A 22,401-nucleotide genomic window follows, 5' to 3' on the forward strand; every position below is an offset into this window, starting at 1 on the left:
ATTAGCCAAAAGGCAAATGCAACTTAAACCACACTGAGATAACACAATACATATATTAAAATATCTGAACAAAAAATTAAAAACTCAGCCTCACCAAATGCTGGTTGAGGATGTACAGCAACTGGATTGTTAACTGAACGCACGATGAGATGTCACTGCATACCTACTAAAATGGATAAAAAACACTACATTCTGGCAATCATAAAGAAATTGTTTGACTTATCCTTGTCCAGCACTGGGTCAGAAGACCCTCCTCATTCCAGAGGGGTCCTGTCCTAGACCTCAGAGGGAAGAATGCTGCACAAAGAAGCCACCAAGAACCAAATCAAGTTTCCCCACCCAGTCTATTAGTAATCATGCCAGAGCACAGAGCCTCCATGAAAACTTTAAGTACACAGCTTGGAGACCTCAAGACTGCTGAGGTTCCCGGAGAGACATGAGAGCTCCCACCTTCTTCCCCACACCTTTTCATTTGAAACCAGTGTAAAATTTCTGTTAAGATAAATAAATAAGTAAACACTGTCCAGTATACAAAGAGAGAATGTACCACACTACTACTGGGATACACACAAGGAGCCATAGTCCCCAAAAAGCATACGAAGTCACCTAAACTAGTAGGAAGATAACCAGACAACCAAGGAGAAATGATGGATGGGCACAGACCTTAAGAATAAGCAAGTACCAGCTAGTTGGGAAATAAGAGAAAAAATAATATAACAGATTGACACAATATGTATTCAAAAAATCACTATAATGATTATCCCCTCCCAAATTTTTTGTTTAAAAAAAAACAAACACTTTAGGAGTAAAATCCAGTATCAAGGGACGGGGATTTAACTCAGTGGTTCCGGCGCCTGCCTCGCAAGTGCAAGGTCCCGAGTTCAATCCCCAGTACCAAAAAAAAAAAAAAATCCAGTATCAGCAGGCAAATGGTTACTGAATTTACAGATCAGGAAAAGATAAATCTAAGCTGGTTAACTAGCAGCCCAGAAATACTGCTTGGTGCTTGTAAAATCAATAGAAGTTCATGAAACAGAAGCCTTGGGCATCTCCAAAAGTAGGTGTGTAGATAAATCTTAAAAGAGAAAGTTCAAGATTGAAACTGTGTAAGAGGCAAACTAAAATTCCTAGATTTCTTCCCCCACTCAAAAAAGTCTAGATAATGGACTCAATGACAACACGTATCATTGGAAGGGGAAGGGATGAAAAATGAACAGGAGAAAACAGAAAAATTCCACCTCCTAAACTATGAGAATTCTGGCACTTTCCTTTCTCCCTTGGAAATCAAAATGTTAACAGCTAGATTTAAGCCTTCTTCAGATTCTTCTCTGGGAAACTGAATGCATATACCCCACCCACCCAAAGGAGGGACGGACAATTATACTCGGAGATTTCCTAAGAAAATGGTCCTTCTCAGATCCCCTCTCCCATGCAGCAATTTTCAAGCCCACCCATGTACAAGGACCTCCTAATCAGCTACTTACAGCAAGACCTCTACTAATGATTTTGTTTTTAAATTCGTTTTAATTTTTTAAACTACATACTTCGATAAAACCTGAGTGTGGGATGGGAAGGAAGAGTAGAGGAGTATCTAAGCAAGGGTTTTATTTTTATGATTTTATAAATCATTTTATACTCACGGTAAATAATTGAAAGTGTAGAACAAATCACTCTCAATCCTAAAAAAGTACATGCCAAAACAGAGTACCTAAAATGTGAAAAAGTACTCAACCTGTATATCCATTAACATAGATGGCAACTCCACTAAAAATTGTAGATGAAGTCCCATCCTTCTGCATAGCAGCATCTGATCGGAACTGTTCTTCCAATTTCTGGACCTTGGCAGCCATATACCCACCCTAGAATTAAAGAGAAGGCAAACCAATCACAAAAGTTACATGTACTCCCCACTCTTTTTTTAAAAAAAGAAACATATTTTAAAAATAAATAAAAGGACCTTATTCTGTGCTAGTAGCCAGAATAAAATGATCTCTACATGAGCCACAAATGAGGCAAGATAATAAAACATACAGATCAAGAAAACTTTTAATTCAATTCTTAATAGTTTTAATACATTATGTTGAAATTACTTTCGAAGAAAAAGGTAAGTCAACCATGAAAAATTAATATCACAACATACTGCTCTTACATAATCAAGTTACACCAAAGTTTAAACCAACTGGAAATGTGACAGCGGTTTAAGAGCACATTTTAATCTGGCTTCCTCTCTCCTATACAGTAAGTTTAAAAGGAAGCAATCTGACAAACCAGCAGTCCTCTATACATGGGGCAAGGCTACAATGAATGATTCAATGGCTAAAATCTAGATCTAATCAGTCTATTTGATAGTAGTACTAATTTTCATTAGGTAACTTCAACCTCAAAAAGAATATAATATAAAAAAATCATCAAACACTTTTAGTAGATTTGTGAATTCAGCCTTTTTCTGTACCTCAAAATAATTAAGCATGAACATTCTGAACTAATAGGTCTTTAATTTAAAGCTATCAATGGCTATGAGGATTTAGCTCAGTGGTTCCATCGCCTGCCCTGCAAGCACAAGGTTGCAAGGGCAACCAAGTTCGATCCTCGGTACCAAAAAAAAAAAAGCTAAAGCTATCGATGGCTAGAAGTACTTTTTTCCAAAATGAAAATGACTTCATCACTTTTGCAGATGAAAATATTACATGCTCACAATAAAAATATTAAAATATAAATAAAAGCATTAAAATCAGTATATTTCATTAACATTTGGGGTACCATTTTCAAACCTTATTTCTATGTTTCAGAGCACAGAGCTTTTACAAAAGTAATTTATCGTATTTCCTATTTTATGTTTTTCTAGGAGTTATCAGCAATACTGAAGTAAAGTCATCATACATTAAATTTCTATGTACACAATATTTACTTCCTCCAGATAAAATTCCTGAGAATAAAGTTTAAGGGATCAGGTTTATTAATACTACAAAGTTTTCAATGCACTGTGAAAAATCAAGAGTTGGTGTATGAAGTGATTTACAATTTATGTCTTAAACCACATCATAATCTAAAAGAGTGAGAAACAGCTAGATATTTCAATATAATTATTTTTATTCTTCAAAACACACCCATTTTTCCCAGTCATTCTCAGCTCGCTTCCTCCATCCACCTCGCCTCATGGTGGAGCTTCTGTATTGGGGCAAAGAACATATGTCAGTTTTGTAACATAATTTATGCCTAACTGACAGTTTATTTCAATATCAAGAAAAACAAGAAATTCAAATGTTCAATTAATGAAAGCCAGAAGTAAAGTACTGAGTAAACTTTTTCCAAAATGTACCATAAGGAGCCTTTACAAGAGAAACTTATCCCTTTTAAAATGCACTCCTGCGGAAGTATCATGTTTAACTTCTTGAAATTTCAATTTCAACAGGAAAAATCTTTATGCATTTCTAAACAGCAGTCCACACATAAAGATCATCAATAAATCCAACATGGCCACACTTGTTACCAATAATTAGTTTCATATATATATATATATATATATATATACATACATATACACGTATGTTTGGGTTTTTTTGAGTGTCTTGCTATGAAGTTACTCACTGCGTGGCCCAGTCTGGCCTTGAACTCACAATCCTCCTGCCTCAGCCTCCCAAGTGCTGAGATTACAGGCATGCACCACCACACCCAGCTTGTTACCATTAATTAGTGAAATAGAATTTAAGAAAACATTTAATTAACTGTCCTGTAATACAGATTTTATTTTGTTTTGTTTTTTAAAACAGGGTCTCACTAGTTCAGGCTCACTATGAACCCAAGCTTGTGGTGATCCTCTTGCCTCAGCCTCCCAAGTGCTGGGATTACAGGCAGGTACCACCACTCTCAGCTTGTAATACAGATTTTCCACTCACTTTCTTCTTCCATACTGGACACTTAAGGGTGTATTCATAATGTAATATTCTGCAAAAAGCCCTAAAAGGAGTCAATTAAAACAATACATTGTATGGGATATGATTCAACAAGATTATCACTGATAGTAAACTAGTTAAACTAGCATTCTCCTTAAGGCAACACTTAACCAACTATAAAATCACCAACATGACCAAATGATGGCTCATCTTTCTTTTCTTTTTTTTTTTTGGTACCGGGGATTGAACTCGGGTCCTTATGCTTGCGCAGCAGGCGGCGAAACCACTGAGCTAAATCCCAGGCCCAGATGACTCATCTTTCATGTCAGTGGGACTAGTGTTATGCAAGACATAAAACAATTTGTTAAGTCAAAATAGGCACTAAATAAAATGCCTTGTAAAAGTCAAATTCTAACAAAATGGCCACATGCTGGGACACACCTTATATACCATCAAAATATTATTTAGTTATTTTTCTTTTAGTAACTATATAGGTTTGTTGTGCCAAATGTTTACTACATAAAGCCTTATACATTACTGAAGTCAAATTACCTTTGATTAATATGTGAGAATTTTTTACTTAACATCTGAAATCATGACACTTTATACACATTAGCAGCTATCTTCTTTCAAGTACTCTTGTTTTGGGGATACTTTGAGATTTGATTTCTCTTTGCCGACATTTAAATTAATAATGAATCTACATTGTCCACACTTAGAAGATGCCTAAATCATATGAAAAAATAATTCTCAAAGAGTTAAGTCCCAGCAGATAGACAAGATAATATAAATATTTTAGGGGGAAAAAAAAAATTTTAGGGAAATGTTCAAAGTGCTCTGAAAACAAGAAGTAAGCTGATTAACTCTGTTAGAGAGAATTTTGATTTTAAGTTTGATATAGGTTAAGGGCGTATGCTCATTACCAAGTCCCAGAACTGCTTTATTTTCTGTTAAGTATGTCTTGTCTTTTCAAGTGGCTTCCTTAGTCCAGCCCCTAATCTTAAAAGAATAAGAAATGTGTTAATATACAGTTCTTGATCTCACATAAAGTCTGGATCCACATACCTGCTCTTACAAATAAAGAGTGAGCATTCTAGACATTATATACTAAGGATGCCTACTCAAAAGTACAACTCCTAATCTGCGGCATAAAGGTAAACCAAAGAATAAAATGTTTTAAAGTTTAATTAATTGGTTCAATCATTTAAGATCCCCATTTAAGATCCAATAGGTTCCAAAACCAGTAAGAAAATTCTTACTGATGTTTCAATGAAATTATACAAGAATGAAAGAAAGCCGAATGCTGGACAATACCTTGTTTGTTTGTTCTGGTACCAGAGATCGAACTCAGGTCCTTGCGCTTGCAAGGCAGGCGGCGGAACCACTGGGTTCAATCCCTGGCCCAATACATTATTTTTTTAAAACACTGGAGGCATACAGGTATAACAAATAGTAAAAATTACTGGCCAAGAATCGGAAGAGAACAAAAATCTACAGAGGAGGGCCTGGGGACATAGCTCAGTGGTACCACAGGCTGCCTCACAAGTGTAAGGTCCTGAGTTCGATCCCCAGTACCAAAAAAAAGAAAACAAAAACAAATAAAAAAATCTACCAAGGAGATCTGCCACATCAATGTGATTGCTTCTCCCTCTGCAGTAATTTGCCAATTCAAGAAAAGTAACTGAGAGACTAAAGAGGGATTTGACAAATACAGCACTAATAATGGGAACTGTAGTCCAACACCCTTCCAAAGAATACAGATCTCCACACCTGGATTAGGACCCCAGAAGGAAAAATAAACTAGCAGTAAACAGGCCAAGCTTCGCAGAGACTGAATTCTGCATTACATATTTTCATTTTGTGAAAGCAGACGAAAGTGATCCTGGACTGCTACGGCGCAATGCACCCAGCAGAAACACATGTAAACTCACTGAGGACGATGACAACACCCTAATGTTTACGTACTTCTATATCAATTTTGCAAATTTAATGTCTGGCACATAAAGAAGTAATACTATGCAAGTGAGAACCAACAGAACAACAACAAAACCACAGATCTACAGACACTGAAGATAATAAATTTAACACTTTTAAATAACCATGCTCATTATGTTCCAAAGAGTTCTAAAATCTTTCAACCTAAAAGAAAATGAGCATGAAGTAAGAAAATACCTTACAAAATGAACTCAAGGAAGAGTTTCAACAAGATAGGATAGAGGCATCCTGAGGCACAAAACAAACAGCATTATGCAGCTCCATAATGCTGGGTAACAGCAACAGCAGATCAACATGGTATACAACAAAAAAGCTACCTGATAACCTCTACTCTAAGGCTAAATAAAAGGAATATGCAATGACAAGCACACAACACACAAGTTTATCAACAGTTTTGTTTATACATACTGTTCATACTTCACTGAGACCCAAACTCATCTCCTTTCAGATACTGAAACTATTACATAAAAACATGCTATGGAATTCTTATTAATCTTTTATATGATAGGAAATCCATAAATACTTAAAGTAAACTTAAATGTAAACTATAAAGCATGGTAGCAACAGAAATATGCCCCAAATATATACTGTGGCCCAATACATCAATATTTGAACAGGTACCCTGAATATTCAATCTTACCGACCTTCGATTTCTCTTATTTTAAAGCAAGTTTTGAAAAATTCAGTTGAATTCTGGGCTAATTAATAGCACTATCACAGATACCTTCTCTCAAAAAAGTGGTAGACAAAATTGGCAAGTGATGTACTTTTGATTCAAATAAGAACCACAGAGCAGATGGAATTAATTACAAGTCATTTGCAGAGTTGCTTATAGAGTGTGAAATCAGAAAGGAGCTAACGTAAAACCCTATTCTTAGAAACTGTGATGTGTCATGATGCTAAGGCATAAGTTTCTGCTAACTAGTAAGATCAACAAAAAATAAAGCTGCTCTGCAGTGCTTCTGCAGCCATATCCAGGGAAAACCTCTCCACTCTAGGTGACTGATTCTTCAAATAGGACTCCCCTAAAAAGGAGGAAAGTAACGAATTGGTATACAAACACCTGACAGAAATATCCCACCCTATTCTCATCTTCCCTGTTTCAAGCAACTTTCTGAATTGCAATGTGTCCTCTTTACTCAGCCTACTCACTAAGGGACTGTCCTGTATCTACGAGCCATCCAATTATCAAGCTAGACTGGAAAATAAAAATCAACATATTCTTTTCAGAGGAAACTCTTGCAGACTGGGTTGTCAAGCTTATTCCCCACTGCTTGGTAACCTTGGGCAAAGTGATAAAGGTTTTTAAAATTGTAATGCACAACCCAAAATAACCTACCAACTTCTCCTTATCTAGTAGCATTAATAAAGAAATCAATATGAGCCTCAAAAACTTAAGTTTCAAAATGGATAAAGAGTGAATTCATGTATGTAAAAGTATGGCATCTAGATTATGTTCTCCATAAACATTATCTGTTATTGTAGTACTCCACCCTGTCAGTTCACAGAATGAAAATCAAATGAAACTACGAATGTGGAAAACCCTTTCAAAATCTTTAAGTACATAATACTATTATTTTAAATAAGTATCCATGGTCCACAAGATAATGGAAAGCACAGATTTAATGACACGTGATCTGGGCTCAAATCACAGTTCAATGACTGGTGAGTCCAACAGCACTCAACCTGTTATTTCCTCACCTATAAAGCAAGAAAGTGTAACTGCCTAGTGCTCAGCAGAATCCCTTAAGGTGCCACACATGGATGAAAGGTGGATGTGCCAAAAGGAAAGAGCTAGGGGTGGGGGTGGTGGTAGCAAGCAAGTAAGGTTCCACTGTCTAAACTTAGTAGCCCTGTTTTGTAACTTCCGGTTTTAAGGTCTGAGTAGCAGTATTCTCAAAGTAAAAGCTCAACAACTTGAAAAAGGCTGATAACTGAAACTAATGAACTAAAGGCCAAGTCTAAAGACTTGGCTTAGGCTTTGGGTCTCTTCTGTGTTTTCACACGTTCCATGTGTTTTCACACCAGCTGTGTCTATAGAAAGCCCAAGGATTCAAAATGTCTACAAGGCAAGACTTCCAGACTTTCCCTATTCTCTTCACAGAGATGTTCAAACTCTTTAGGCAGAGTCTCATTAAGGACCCACTTAAACTATAACAAGACTACGTATGCATGCTTTTTATCTAACTTCAGTTCATCTTTTGCTTGAGCGTACTGCTATCAGTTCGCTCTGGACTTCCAATGTACATTTTAAGAGACTGGTCAAATCTCACTAAAAAGAGCTTCCTTGTGCCTTCTTTACTGTGGTTATTGTTGGATTTCAGTGTCTAACCCAAGGAATGATGTTCATCACCAGGGGCAACAATAATTTTCAGGCAAAAGTGGTATTTCTTTGATTTACTGAATACTAACACTGTAAATTCTGAACAGTTCATCATACACCAGTAAAACTCCCTTACATGTACAGAAAACACACAAACACATATTTATCAGTATTAACTTTCTGGTTGCAGATTTGTAACTTTAAAGAAGTGATACTGCCAGTCGGGGATTTAGCTCAGTGGTACCGCTGCCTACAAGGACCCAAGTTCGATCCCCGGTACAAAAGGAAAAAAAAAAAAAAGTGATACTGACTTTGAGTGCCTTTTAATCAGTCTCATTACGATAGTCATACATAGATGTATGGTGTTATCTTACCCTCGTTTAATGCATGTTAAGAAATTAATATGAAAACATATGTAATGACTGAACAAACACAATTCAGTAGTGTAACAAAATTCATCAATACACAAAAGCAAAGAAAGGAGACTGTGGACACCCCATCTGTAAGCAAGGTTGAAATAAAGTCAGTCTGTCTTTAGCTCTTTCCCATATTTCTACCCAATACCTCTTTTTTTTTTTTTTTTCTCTTCAAGGCTCCTTTACCTTAGCTGCAAGTTCTCCAAGGTATTTACTGATGGAACTGCTTAATAAATGGCTTAAGGTATGACCCATTTCAGGGACATCTGTAGTTAAAAAGACTTCTCCATGACCATTCAATGGGAAAAGGACAATCTTTTAAATAAGTGGTACAAAGAAAATTGAGTAAATATGCAAAAGAAGATGAATCCTTACTTTGTATCATATATGAAATTACTCAAAATGAATCAAAAACCTAAATATAAGAGGCTAAACTGTAAAACTTAAGGAAAACCTAGGTAAAAGCTTTGTGACATTGGATTTGGCAATGATTTCTCGGATATGATGCCAAGACTATAGATGAAAGTTTACATGAACATCAAGATTTAAAACATCTGTGCATCAAACAGGTGTGGTGGCACACACCTGTAATCTCAGCACTCTAGGTGGTTGAGGCAGGAGGAATTCAATACCAGCACAGCCTGGGTAACTTAGCAAAACCCTGGCTCACAATAAAAAAGGGCTGGGGATACAGATCAGTGCAAAGGTCCTGGATTCAACCCCTAGTATAACAAACAAATAAAAAACCTGTGCATCAAAAGATACAACAGTGAAAATACAACCGTACAGAACTATAGAATGGGAGAAAATATTTGCAAATCATATATATAAAGATTTAACAGTGAGTATATACTTTAAAAACTCCTACAAGCCAACATTTAAAACAGATAACCCAGTTAAAAAATAAGCAAAAGCTTTGTACATTTCTCTAAAGATCAACAAATGCAAGTAAGCACATGAAAAGATGCTCAATGTCACTAATCATAATGCAAATCAAAACCACAATGAAATACCACTTCACACCCAATAAAATGGCTATTAAAAAGAAAATAGTAAGTGTTGACAAGGCTGGAAAGACACTGGGTGTAAGTATACTGGTGTGAATATAAAATTGTGCAGCTGCTAGACACAGTATGGCAATTATTCAAACAATCAGAATTATCATGGTTCTGCAATTCCACTTCTGGTATATGTTTAAAAAAAACCCCTGAAAGCAGGGACACAGTAGATATTTATTTGTATATTCATACAGTATTCACAGCAGCATTATTTGCAGTAGCCAAATGGTGGCAAGAACCCAAGTGTCCACTGACAGATGAATAGATAAACAAAATGTGGTATATACAAAATGAAATCTGATTTGGCCTTAAAAAGGAAGACATTTCTTGCCAGGCACAGTGGTGCACACCTGTAATCCCAGCACTCTGGGAGGCTGAGGCAGGCTCAAGTTTAAGCCTAGCCTGGGCAACCCTACCAAGAAACTATTTCCAAAAGAAAAAAATAAATAAATTACTGGGTGAAGTCCCTGGTTCAATCCCCAGTACCAGAAACAAAAAACAAAACAAAACAGTAAGGAAAGGAAATTTCAACACATGCTACAACATGGATGAAACACAAAGATATTACACTAAGTGAAATAAGCCATGCATAAAAGGACAAATACTTTTTGATTCCACTCACATGAGAAACTTCAAGTTAAATTCATAGCAGTAAAAAGAATAGTGGCTGGGTATAAGAGCAGTAGTTACGTTTTGGAGGATGTTTTTGTTTGGTACTGGGGATAGAACCCAGGGAGCACTGAGGTATGTTCCCAGACCATTCATTCACACATTTATAATTTGAGACAGCCTATCCAAGTTGCCTGGGGTGACCTCAAACATACAAATGCTTCTGCCTCAGCCTCCCAAGTAGCTGGGGTAACAGGTGTGCTCCACCCACCCTACAGAAGTTACTGTTAGTGGGGAGAATTAAAGGGTTCTGGAAATGAATGGTAGTAATGGTTGTACAACAGTGTAAATGTACTTAATGCTACTGAACTGTATTCTGAAAAATGGCCAAAATGTTTTCGTTTTAGTTATGTGTATTTTACTACAACTTAAAAAATTGAATTCTGAAGACAGAAGCCCTTCAGAGGCAGCTAGGATCACAGAGACTGCCAAACTACTGGGAGGAGGGGGTGTGACCTGATGTTTAGATAGAGCACAAAGCCGGGAAAGACACTACCTCTCTCAAGAACCTGTAAAGCTGTAGCTGGGTTTGTTTATCTGGGGGAAAAGGGGGTTCCCCCTTGCAACTGGGGGCAGTAGAAGGGCAACTACAAGAGTAATTTATGAGGGTCAGGGATTTAGCTCAGTGGTTCTGCTGCCTGCCTCGAAAGCGCAAGGTCCTGAGTTCAATCCCCAATACCAAAAAAAAAAAAAAAGAAAGAAAAGAGTAATTTACAAAGACCCTGTAAGTACTGGAGGTGGCAGGCTTAACAAGGTCTGTCCCCAATGTGCCCTTATCTTTCCTTGAATGGTAAAGGCTTTGACATCAGACAAATGGCTTTTTGTGTACCATTTAGATGCAAAAATAGGAGTGTTTTGAGATTTTGTTTTGACTCAATCAGAGGCAATCACTATCTAAGGATACAGTTTTCAGACTGTCAAAGTTGTTGGGGCACTATGGAGACGCCTGAATTTCACATCCAGGAAGTTCAACATTCTTCCAGACCCATCCTACATAACAAGTCAGGTTTCAATTCTGAAGGGACTCTCATCAAGCATTTGAAACTAACAAACAAACAAAAAAAACAGCAGACACTCAGATATAAAGAATACTATGGGCTTCTGACACAAATTTCCACAGAAGTGCAATTACTGGCTTTAGTCTGTTTTTGGTTTTACAGATTTTAAATCATGATGACAGTTTACTTGAACTCATTACGGACCTCAGGCTGGCCTCAAACTTATAGCACTTCTCCCTCAGTCTCCTGGATGCTAGAGTTACAGGTGTAACCTGTAATACGCCTGGCCTGACAGTTTGCATTCTAAGAACAGTGTTGTGAGTAGTACTTCAAGTATTTATAATATCTTTTAAAACAGCCTTGAGTTATAGTTCCCAACACCAATTTTACATATAAATATATTTATATCAAAAAATGTTTCCCCTCCATTTTCAGTAATTATACCTTTGGTACTAGATTGCTTTGAAACTTGTCTAATTTAGTACCAGACACATTTTAATATGAAAATTTTGTCCCAGTACTTATCCTTTCTTCGGTGTTTAACATGCAAGCTAGAACTTGAGGGGTTGTGACTGATATAGGAGAAATATTAGAGTTCCCAACCTGTCAGATGTTTTCTGAGTGCGTGTCCCCTGAAATCGAAGATTGAATTCCAAAGGACAATGGAGGTTAGGAGTAGGAAAGGTTTATTGAAAGATAGCTCCTGAGAAACAGGAGGGGTCCTGAGTGGGTAGCCATTGAAGTCCTTTGTCAGGGGTAATTTATACAGCAAAGTCACAATGTGGAAACAACATGGGTCAAACTATAACCAACCTATAGGATTACAAGTATAGCCACTTAGCTAATATTGATCCAATGGTGAAAAGGGGCACATAGCAAGGGTACATGGAAAGAACAAAGGCATATTTTGGGGAAGGGTCCAGATGCTCTCGTCACCCACCTAGGCGACTGATACCTATCTGAACTTCCTGGACCAGGTGGGCTAATTAGTATAATTTCAAGTTACCTGCTGAGGCCTGGTCTTCAGATACACCTCCAGCCACAATTCTGCTGTCTTTATTTTTCACTAGCTTCCTTGAGAGCCCAATTATTTCCTGATTATTTACTAATTTCTATCTAACTTAGCTGCCTGTAATATAACTTGTTACTCTTTCCAGCCAAAACAATTTGTTTGGTACTCCTTGTTTTTGGTATTCATTACATGTCCTGGAACAAGTAGAATAGCACCAAACTAATGACAAGTAGCAAGGTATCACTGTATACTGAAACATTTTCCTGTTACTAGCTTTCTTGATGCAATAAAAGAATGAGCCAGGGTCTCAGTATGTTGTCCAGATTAGCTTGAACTCCTGGGCTCAAGCAATTTTCCTGCCTCAGCCTCCCAAGTAGCACCACTTCACCTAGGGAAGATACCAACTTGATCAATAAACAGAACTCAAAGAACTTTAACCTATCAAATAAAAGTGGCACATAACATTCTCAAAAAAAAAAAGGCTTTTGAATATAAGCCTTTTCTTGAAGTCTGATTGTTTTTCCTTCTTTTCTTGGAACATTCCCTATTAGCTTCTCATTACTGATTACACTGCTTTGCTATGCTTCTAAGTATTTGTACTTGCTAGATATTTCAAAATATTTCCCCGCTCTACTTACAAAATCAATACATATTAACTGTAGAAAATCAGAAAAAAATAGTAAAGGGGAGGAGAAATTACCTATACTTCTACTATTTAAAAATTTCACCTTGACTAGTACTTTATACTCTTTCCTTTCAGTGTACCTTAAATTTTTAAAACTTAAGCTTAAATTCTTACATTTAAACCCACTACTATTAATAGCTTACATTTCCACAGAGCTTTTTTTCAAAGAGCTCTTTATGTATCTGCAATTTATCTTTACATCTATAGAACAGGCAGGCCAAGTAGTATTTATTTTGCACAGTTGCTTTCTAGGGTTGAGAAGCTTAAATGTTCAATAAGGCTGATCGCTAGCTTGTGGTACAAAAATTACACTTACTTTTTAAAAATCTTCAATGAAGAAAACAACAATGGTATCAATGTGAAGTGCTAAAAAAGTGAGCAAGAACATGCCTACTAAATTGAACTTGGCTAACACAATTCAACAAAACAGATGATTATTCACCAAGGAACCTAGCACCTGTCTGAGCCAGACACAGTAGCAGTCGTTATTTGTGACAGAAGGACTAAGGAAGAAAACAGGTCCTACAAATAAGCTCCTTCCAGACCAGCCTCAACTATGCCACATCCATGAGACATAAAGATCCAGAGGTGGCAACAACTTCATTCCTAACAGGTCCAACGACCTTAAGCAAGTCACAATCAGACCTTAGTTCTTCTAACTAGCCCAGTGATGGCAAACTTTTTAGAGCCCGCTGTTACATCTGTGCCATAGGTTCACTACCACTGACCAAACCCATCTCACTGCCCTTCAAGACTGAAAACACCTATCCCCAGAAGTCTCCACTGCCCTAACCCTATGGTCACTCTGGATTCCAACAGAGTCTCACGTTACTGGAATAGCTCCTGAAGTTATAAGGATTCCTCCTATGGATGACAAATTGCCCCAAGTCATGACGATTCAACCTTAACTACAAAACCAGGACCAAGACAATGATTGACTAGACCCTGGCCAACCTGAGTAATCTTTAAAAGGTGGCCTCCTGCTTTTGTGTGCCAGTTTGAACCCCTACATCAGAGTATGCCTCCTCAGCTACTCAAGCTTGAGAAGTTTCCTGCCTTTTTTCTTGCTTTCCAAATACAGGTTTTTCTATAAATTCATGCTTTGGTTTTCATTTCAATTATCAGTAAGGAAAGGATCCATGCTAGCCAGTGACAGTAAGATGTAAAAGACAGATATATGGATATATTGGTATTTAAAGTACATAACAAGTATTTGTACTGTCCCAGTCTGAGGTAGATCTTATTAAAAGGGAAACTTCTATCCCAAACAATTCAATATAACAGAGAATTTTCTCTCTCTTCATTTGATTATGCTTCATTTAACAAGATCAATCATGTAAACACAAGCTGAAGGGGAAATTCTAAAAGAATTACTAATAATTTTCTTCCCCGGAATTATAGACTGCCAAAGGAAGGAAGGGAAAGTAGAAGCACCATTTTAATAAAGCACCAAAGAGAACTGACTTCTCTGACCTTCTACAGAACAATGGAATCACCAGGTTTCCAAACACCCTCCCTCAATTTTCCTGGTTTCCTATGTACCAAACCACAAACCTCTCTACCAAGATGTCCTACAACAGGGAGGCTAGGCCTGCAGATATCTGCTCAGTAACTAAAAACTGGCAAAGCTTGGTATCTCTGCCTTTTATGTCCTCATGCCTTTTATGTCATTTTATGTCTTTATTACTGCCTTAAAACTTTGGATCAGATCTTTGCTATGTTGTTTATTCAAGGATTAGATTTACTAGCCTGAATTTACCTACTCTTGTCTCATCCCTCTTCAAGACTGAGGACACCAACATAAGAGTAAAGTAATTTTCAGGATTTGAAGAGACATCTAATTGCCAGCTTTTACAATGTCCAGTATCAGATGCCCTGGGGTGATGCCTACAAGTCTCAAATCACTGTTCTAAACCTGCAGCTGCCCAGATTAAAAGCAGAGAGCCTCTCAGACCATGATGAGGTCATCCCCCACCACACAAACAGGAAAAATTACCCCACAACTGGAGCTAAGGCTGCTCCCCTGGACAGAACCATCATCTGACAGGAACCAAATTTCCCCCTTAAGTAATGCCCCTCCCAGAATCAGTCCTGAGATACCCATTAACTAGACCAAACTTGACCAGGATTACCTACCCTGCTGGATATGAAAACCCTCAACCCCTGCCTTTATTCCCCCTTTCTGTAAGAGCCCAAGGCTCCTGTCAGCCCCTTGAAGACATATCTTCAACTCTTTTATCTGTATTTCCTAGGACAGCCTTGCTGATTAAAGCCAATACTTTCCACTTTCCTTCCCTTCATGACCGCTCCTCTCCTTGACTGGCATTATGGGATGATGGCCAAACCTGATTTAATGGGACCCCTAGAGCAGAGGCTTCTGCCTCAACGTTGCAGTCCCACTTGGACCTCAGTAGTTATGTCCAGAAGCAAAGGGTCACGTAAGAAAGGAAAACCAAAGAATGTTCTGGAGATAAAATGATAGTGTCAAGAAAGGAGTAAAAAGCCACTGAAACTCACTATGGAAAAGTGGCAAATGATTATCTGTAGGAAAGTTCAAAGTAGCAGTAAATCAGGGATTTCAGAAGCCAAGGTAGGACTAGAAATACAGGTAACTTAGCTGGAGAATAAAGGATAATACCAAAGTTGGGGTTTTCTTTAGCAGTGGTTCTCATGCTTGAGGATGTATTTGAATCATTACAGAGTCTGTCAAGATGCAGACTGCTAGCCAGGTACGATGGTACACATGTGTAATCCCAGCACTCTAGAAGGCCAAGGCAGGAGGATCACAAGTTTGAGCCCACATGGCATCTTAGCATAACTCAGCAAGACCCTGTCTCATAAAAGAGATAGGTAGACAGACAGACCAATTAGCTCAATGTGAAAGCCGTGTTCAATCCCCAGTATGCAGGATTAGGAGGGGGATAGATGGGGATTTCGAAGACTGCCTGGCCCCAACTTCAGCCTTTTTGATTTAGAACCTACAGGTATTTGGCTGGAGCAAAGAAGTTGTATTTCTAAAATATTCCCAGGTAATTGGGATCCTGCTGGTTTTAGGCAGATTTTGCCGGTACCTAAGATGTAGTTAGAGTGGTGAATGAGCAAGAATAGAGACACGGACAGGGAATCAGATTAAGAAGACAGGGTACACCAAGTAGAAAAGTGGCTGCTCCAAAGTGCTCAAAATAGAATTTCACAACATAAATAAATACAACTCACCTCTTGAAGGTTTTAGGTTACAAGTGACAAAATTTCTTCTGTCCTGCTTTTCAGGACTCCCCACAAATTCCAAGTCTGATTGAATGGTTTACTCCATATGCTCTGAGCATTTACTATAACTTGCAGTTTTCAAGATAAGTAAAGTAAGCATAAACCACAATTCAAGGTTATCAGAGAAAAAAGATTTACATAAAACTACCTACAGAATCCTACATTAAAGGCACTGACAATGCAACAAATGCCCAGAAAAATCAACAGTAAATTTCATGTTGGAGAAGACAGCCAAAAAGGTAGCAGTTAAGAGGTGGATCTGAGCTGGGAACAGTATTTAAAACAAGGACTTAGAGGCTGAGCTGAAAGAAGCCCAATGAGTAACTGAAAGCAGGATAAGCCCAGCATCCTTGCTGTCACGCTGTTCTCCTTTTTTACCTCAGAACTCACATCCCTGCTTAGCTCTGCATGTAGGCATATTAACCACTTAACAAACGTGTGTAAAAAAGGCCCTTCACCAATGCTCGCTCCTTGATTAGTGTTTTTGGATTGGTGGCCAACACCAATCTGTTGGGACTCCTGGAGCTGGGGCTTCTGCCTTAAAACTCTGGCAACATGAGTATTAACTAAAGAACAAAAATTGGCTGAGAAGAGGGCTTGTGATGTCAGAAAGAGGAAAATTCAAAATCAAAGCCACAAACAACACAGATGTTTAAGACAACATTCTGGAACTGATTGTTATATAGTACAAATGGCTAGATGTAATAGTGAATGAACTAAGGTAGTTCAGGAAATGGAACAGAAGGTCTTCAGTATCACACCAAAAGTTTGAATCCTACTTTGTAAGTTTTAGGAAAGAAGTATAAATTTGTAAACACTAGACAATAGAGTGAATACATGGACGAGACTTTCTGGCTCGTAGACCTAATGTACACCGTATCTATAACTCTGTCATTGCAGAGGTGTTCATCTCATGCATTCTAACCATACAATTCCTCAGAGCTCTGAATTCACAAAGTAAACTAACATAATGATATGTAACTAAAAACATATCCCTCTGAGCAATGCAATTCAAAACTATGATCAAACTCATTATTTTTTGGATCTAGTATCAGTTCCACCTTTCACAAATCCTTATATTAAGTGTGAATACAAATGAACTCAAAAGTAGTAGAATGTCTAAATAGCTGCCACTGTTTATAGACTCTTCCCTGGTCTTCACGCCAAGAACCTCCAAGTATACATTTTTTTAAAAATCCACTTAAGGATAATATAAAGAAGATGCTACATTTTTCAAGACACTGAAAGACTAACTCAATTTAAGTTCATTTAGTGCACTGTACCTTGATAAATTCTTTATCTGAAAACAGTGAGTTCCAAGAGAATTTAATATGATCTTTAGACAATCAGAAATAAGATTTCTATTGCCCATAAATGACATGCAAACAAATGTTAACTCCCCAACATCACAAATTTGAACAGTATTAATAACTTCCTCTCAGTGCTAAAAATCAAAACAATTGGGTTATTAAACATTTCACAGTAATAATTAGATTATCAATACCTCCATCCCACCCACAAAAATTTCCGTTTTTTTCACTCAACATTAAATATTTACCTATGTCTAAAAATACAAATTCACAAAAATGTCAAAAATCAAACTTTTCACCGACAAAATTATTGATCTTTTGCATCAAAAAATATGTATTTTATAACCCAACTTGCAGCAAAATTTATAATAGAAACTTCGGAATCAAATGACTATCAATCCAGGTTTTATTCTATTGTATCAATAAAACAAAGTTGCAATTCTAAATAAAAAACATCTTTTTATATATGCAACCTGTTCCAGTTTTTAATATAATGGAGATCTCTTGACTACCACCATCATTACTACTTTTAGCTGTCACAAATTGGGCAAGTTCGTGTTCTTAATTTTTCAGCTCAACTATAATAAAGAATTTGGCTAGTCTTTGCCCTGGTTCCTGAGACTCAACTGGGAATTTTCCAACTGGAAGGAGTATTTTTGTCAAGGGTGGTGGGTCCCTAGACCATATCCAACACCTAGGTTTATATCAACAGAGTGGCACAGTGGGCCCCTAGTTTCAGGCCAGGGGCTGGCCATACTGGAAAGGCTAACATGTGATTAGTTAGGACTTTGAGCCCAGTGGTATCAGCCTGATGTCCTGACAGCCAGGGGAAATAATGAGACTGGAGTTCAGTCATACCTATGTAATAAAACTCTAGTAACTGTGGACACCAAAACATGAGTGACCTGCTTTGGTGATCAATATATATTGATATACTGGAAGGAAGACTTGTCTTGCAGGTATGGAAGCTTCATATTTGGGACCCTCTCAGGCCTCACCACATGTATCTCCTTCATCTGACTGATCCTGACTTTTATCTTTTAAAAATAACACTGGAATTGCAAAAATTGCACTTTCCTGAATTCTGTGAGTCATTCTAGCAAATTATCAAACTTTAGGGAGTAGTGGGAAATCCAGAAATTGCGATCAGCTGGTCAAAATGTGGGTGGCCTGGAAGCTCTGGAGCTGTGGACTGGTATCTGAAGTGAAAGGCGTCTAGTGGACTGTGCCTTGACCCTGTACTGTCTGGCCTGACTCTGGGCAGGTAGTGCCAGAATTACCAAGCAGCTATGGACAGGATATATTATCACTCTACTTCTCTTCTAGGATTCTTCCGAGAATTAAAAGTTGAGTGAAATCACTCCTCAAGATATAAAACATTACACAAAATAAAAAGCTTTTTTGTTGTTTTTTGTGGGTTTTTTTGGTTGGATTTTACAATATTAAAGTAGAAATTATTTTTAAAAATTAAATTCAAGATTATTCAGCTCATATTGTCCAGGTTTTAAAAATGGCACAAGATAAATTCAGAATTGTCCATGATTTTTTAATAAAAGGGGGGGCTTACAATAAAGAGCCGATGAATCATCAAGAAACAACTTATTACAAAAGTAAAATTCAGAGCTTGAAAAGCATTTAAGGATGAAAATTATAAATTATAATTTCAAATACATAATCCCAAATAGTGCCTAAGAAATAAAAATGAATGAAATCCATTTTCAGTAATCTCAAATGTAGGAATGACAGAGTTTAGAGAATATGTAGTCATTCCTCTAAAGTCTTGATGAGGTATAAGAATGAAGCCAGGTAAGTAACATTTGGTTATCACACACTGGGTACAACTACAAACTACTCACATCACAGCCAACTTTCTTTGCCCATCCTTCCCTAATTAATTCAAGCATAAAGCCATGGGGCCAAAATGGCCTTTAAAATTAGGTTTCAAAACTATCCTATGTGGATAAGGCAGCTACCTGCACATAAGAAACCATAATTTCTAACTGCATTTTAAGTAGAGGACAAAAATTGTTTCCAATGATATAAAAAAAATTAAAATCATAATTTTACAACACACTGTTCAATTTCCTACCCTCTTGAATGAGATACCAAATGTTTGTTGTTCTTTCCCTGGGTGACACAGAAGACGGAGTTCATTGTATATATGCATGGAGGGTGGTAGGGAGGATATAGCTTGTGTAGAAAAATAAACTTAGGTTCCAGCCCTATTTCTTCTCTCTAGCAAGTAAATGACTAAGTCTCATTTTCCTCCACAGCATGATAAAATCTGTAAAATTTTCTAGTACAAGCATTCTAAATCTACTTGTATTAAGTCCACAACTTATAATTACATATTCTTAACAATAAAACAATCTTTACATCTTATAAGATGTCAAAAATCATTGAAACTTACATAAAAAGTTCCACCAACATGTTCCTCCTTACTTATTAAGGACAACAAAGCTTTACTCTGTAATCAGCAGAAACATACCAATAATTTTTATTAAGTAATTGTTACCTGAAATTTATTTAGACTTCAGCAAATTTGAAGACATGGATGTTTTCTTAAATCTGAAGTATCACATGCATTATATGTGAAACCTTTTCAAACTATTACTGATATAGCACGTGTATGTTTGACTTATTTTTAACGGCTTTTTAATAAAATAAATGAGAAAAATGATGTTGCATATCATAAACTTAATTCACACATATACAGGCATTTTAGTATAACAGTTAAATCTAAAGAACCTTAGCCATAAATAATGATGAAACCGCCAGTAGTTAAGAGGAACACATTCACAAATAATGTGATAAAAATGGCAAGTTTCCAAACAGAAACCCTGTTAATTTTAGTAAGGCTCAGAGAAGAGTGGTTATAACCTTGAATTAAGAGAAGCAAGTGGCACTAGGCAGAAATTCTGACTCCCTTACCTGTGTAACCCAGCCAAGTAACATCATTTCTATAATCTGTCTCTTTATAACTGTGCCTATTTGGTGGTTGTGAAAATTAAATGAGACACTGCACTCAGCAAAGAACCTGGCACACAATTTAAACACATTAAATTGTTATTTAATAATAACAATTATTATTAAATTTTGGAACAAATGTTATACACACAAACAATATTTCAAAGTTTTTTTTTTTAATGTTTAAGACCCAAAGTTTAGGAATCTATTAAAGTTGAGACCAAGAAACATAACATGATGTTACTACAAAGAGATATTTCACTAAGGACAAGCGAACTAAGTAAAAATAAGTGGTATTATGTAAGAATAATTGCCACAGGCAGAATCTTAGTTTGCAAGAATAACTCAACTTGGACAGGCTCAAAGTATCCATTATTACAAAGAAATGTTTGTGTCTATCAACTCTTCCTTCCTATTACTGCAAATGCTGAAGAAAAAATTATACTATGAAAAGAACAGAAAGATGCAGGAGTATAGCTGGGCTACTTTAAGCTCCAATTAAAAACAAAATGTAATTTAGAGGAAAAAACTCAATGAAATAAGACAGAAATTGAACAATTAAGTGCGTTCAATCTTTAGTAGATGATAAAACATCTCTTCCTTTCCAAATATAAGACTCACACTTCAACTGGATCTTCAAGGACTTTTCTGTCTAAAGAGAGAAAGCCTCCAGCAAGTCCTTTCATCACCACAATCATATCTCCAGCAGAACTTCAAAGGAAAATATATAAAAGCAAGTCTGGTGGGTGGCTACTGAGATAATCACTCTTAGCATCTTCTACAGATCCAAGAATTTTACACACTAAGACCAAATACAGGTCACCATTCTCAGTAGTTTACTTTTCAATTTGTTTTATACATCCACAAAATCTACTTAAACAAGTGCCACAAATATAACTGTGATAGCTAAAAAAATTCAGCCAAAAAATATGAAAAAAATTTACTTTTTTATCTTAGGCCAAAACACAAAATCCTCACTTAATACTCTATGCTAATTTCAAATAATTTTTAAGCCTGACCTAAGCACTTTACACATGTTAACTCAATCACCATTCTATAAGGCAGTGATGGCAAACCTGTAGTATGCATGCTGCAGCAGGCTGTTTACCACTGAAAGCTCTAAAAGGTTCACCACCACTCCTATAAGGTGTTGTTATGGTCAACTTACAGATAAGCAAACTGAAGCACTAGAAGTTATTAACTTGCCCATGGCCACACATTTAGTAAAAGAAGCCAGAATTCTGAGTGAGGACAGCTGTGAACCAATCAGAGATTTCTGCTCTCCTAACTGGTAAGAAGGAGCAAACAAGTCTAATGGGAGAAATCAATAAATTAGTGAGCAGTATAGCTTCATCCAGTAGTATATTCTAGGGAGAAAAAGAATAAAATCAAGATAGAGGAAGCAGCTAGCATCTAGTTTAAGAGCCAGGGGAAGATCTCTGAGGTAATGACAGTTGAGCAGCAAAGAAAAAACATGAAGGTAAAAGGTATGACCACCTAGAGCAATGGTGATGATCCTATGGCATGTGTGTTTTGTTTTTAAGACAAAAGATGTTAAAGTAGGAGCTGGGTTTTTCTAAACTAAAACCTCAGTATTCAGGTGTAATTGCAGTGCTGGCACTTTTTGGTAAGTGGGTTTGGGGTTGCAGTTCGCCATCACTGTGCTAGAGGAAGGGGTGGTCCAGCTGAAAGAACAGCAAGAATATCACCCTAAGGCAGGAACAATTTGTTCAAGAATCCTGGATCTGAGCAAGGATGGATAATGAAGAATCATGGGGTAGGACTTAACAGCTGCCAAATCATGCAAT

General features: G+C 36.9%; 1 protein-coding gene across 8 annotated transcripts in view; it reads right to left on the reverse strand.

Annotated features, from left to right (window-relative positions):
- The window catches only part of Rev1 (REV1 DNA directed polymerase), a 79,051-nt gene that overhangs the window by 53,873 nt on the left and 2,777 nt on the right, over positions 1-22,401 (reverse strand). For 5 of the 8 annotated variants that reach the window (XM_021258073.2, XM_021258074.2, XM_021258072.2 and 2 more), the window contains exons 2-3: positions 3,108-3,168; positions 1,733-1,859 (exon numbers count right to left, since the gene is read on the reverse strand). The exons of 1 other annotated variant lie outside the window; for it this stretch is intronic. In XM_021258073.2, coding sequence (XP_021113732.2) covers positions 1,733-1,859; positions 3,108-3,158 — 178 coding nt within the window. In that variant the 5' untranslated portion in view covers positions 3,159-3,168. Of the gene's footprint in view, positions 1-1,732; positions 1,861-3,107; positions 3,169-22,401 lie in introns of those variants that run through there. 2 more of the 8 variants (XM_087203574.1, XM_021258075.2) reach the window with 2 other exon arrangements.

The sequence above is a fragment of the Heterocephalus glaber genome, unplaced genomic scaffold (assembly GCF_053883595.1).
Source record: "Heterocephalus glaber isolate CG9 unplaced genomic scaffold, H.glaber_assembly_v1.0 deba00000470, whole genome shotgun sequence".
Lineage (NCBI taxonomy): Eukaryota > Metazoa > Chordata > Mammalia > Rodentia > Bathyergidae > Heterocephalus > Heterocephalus glaber.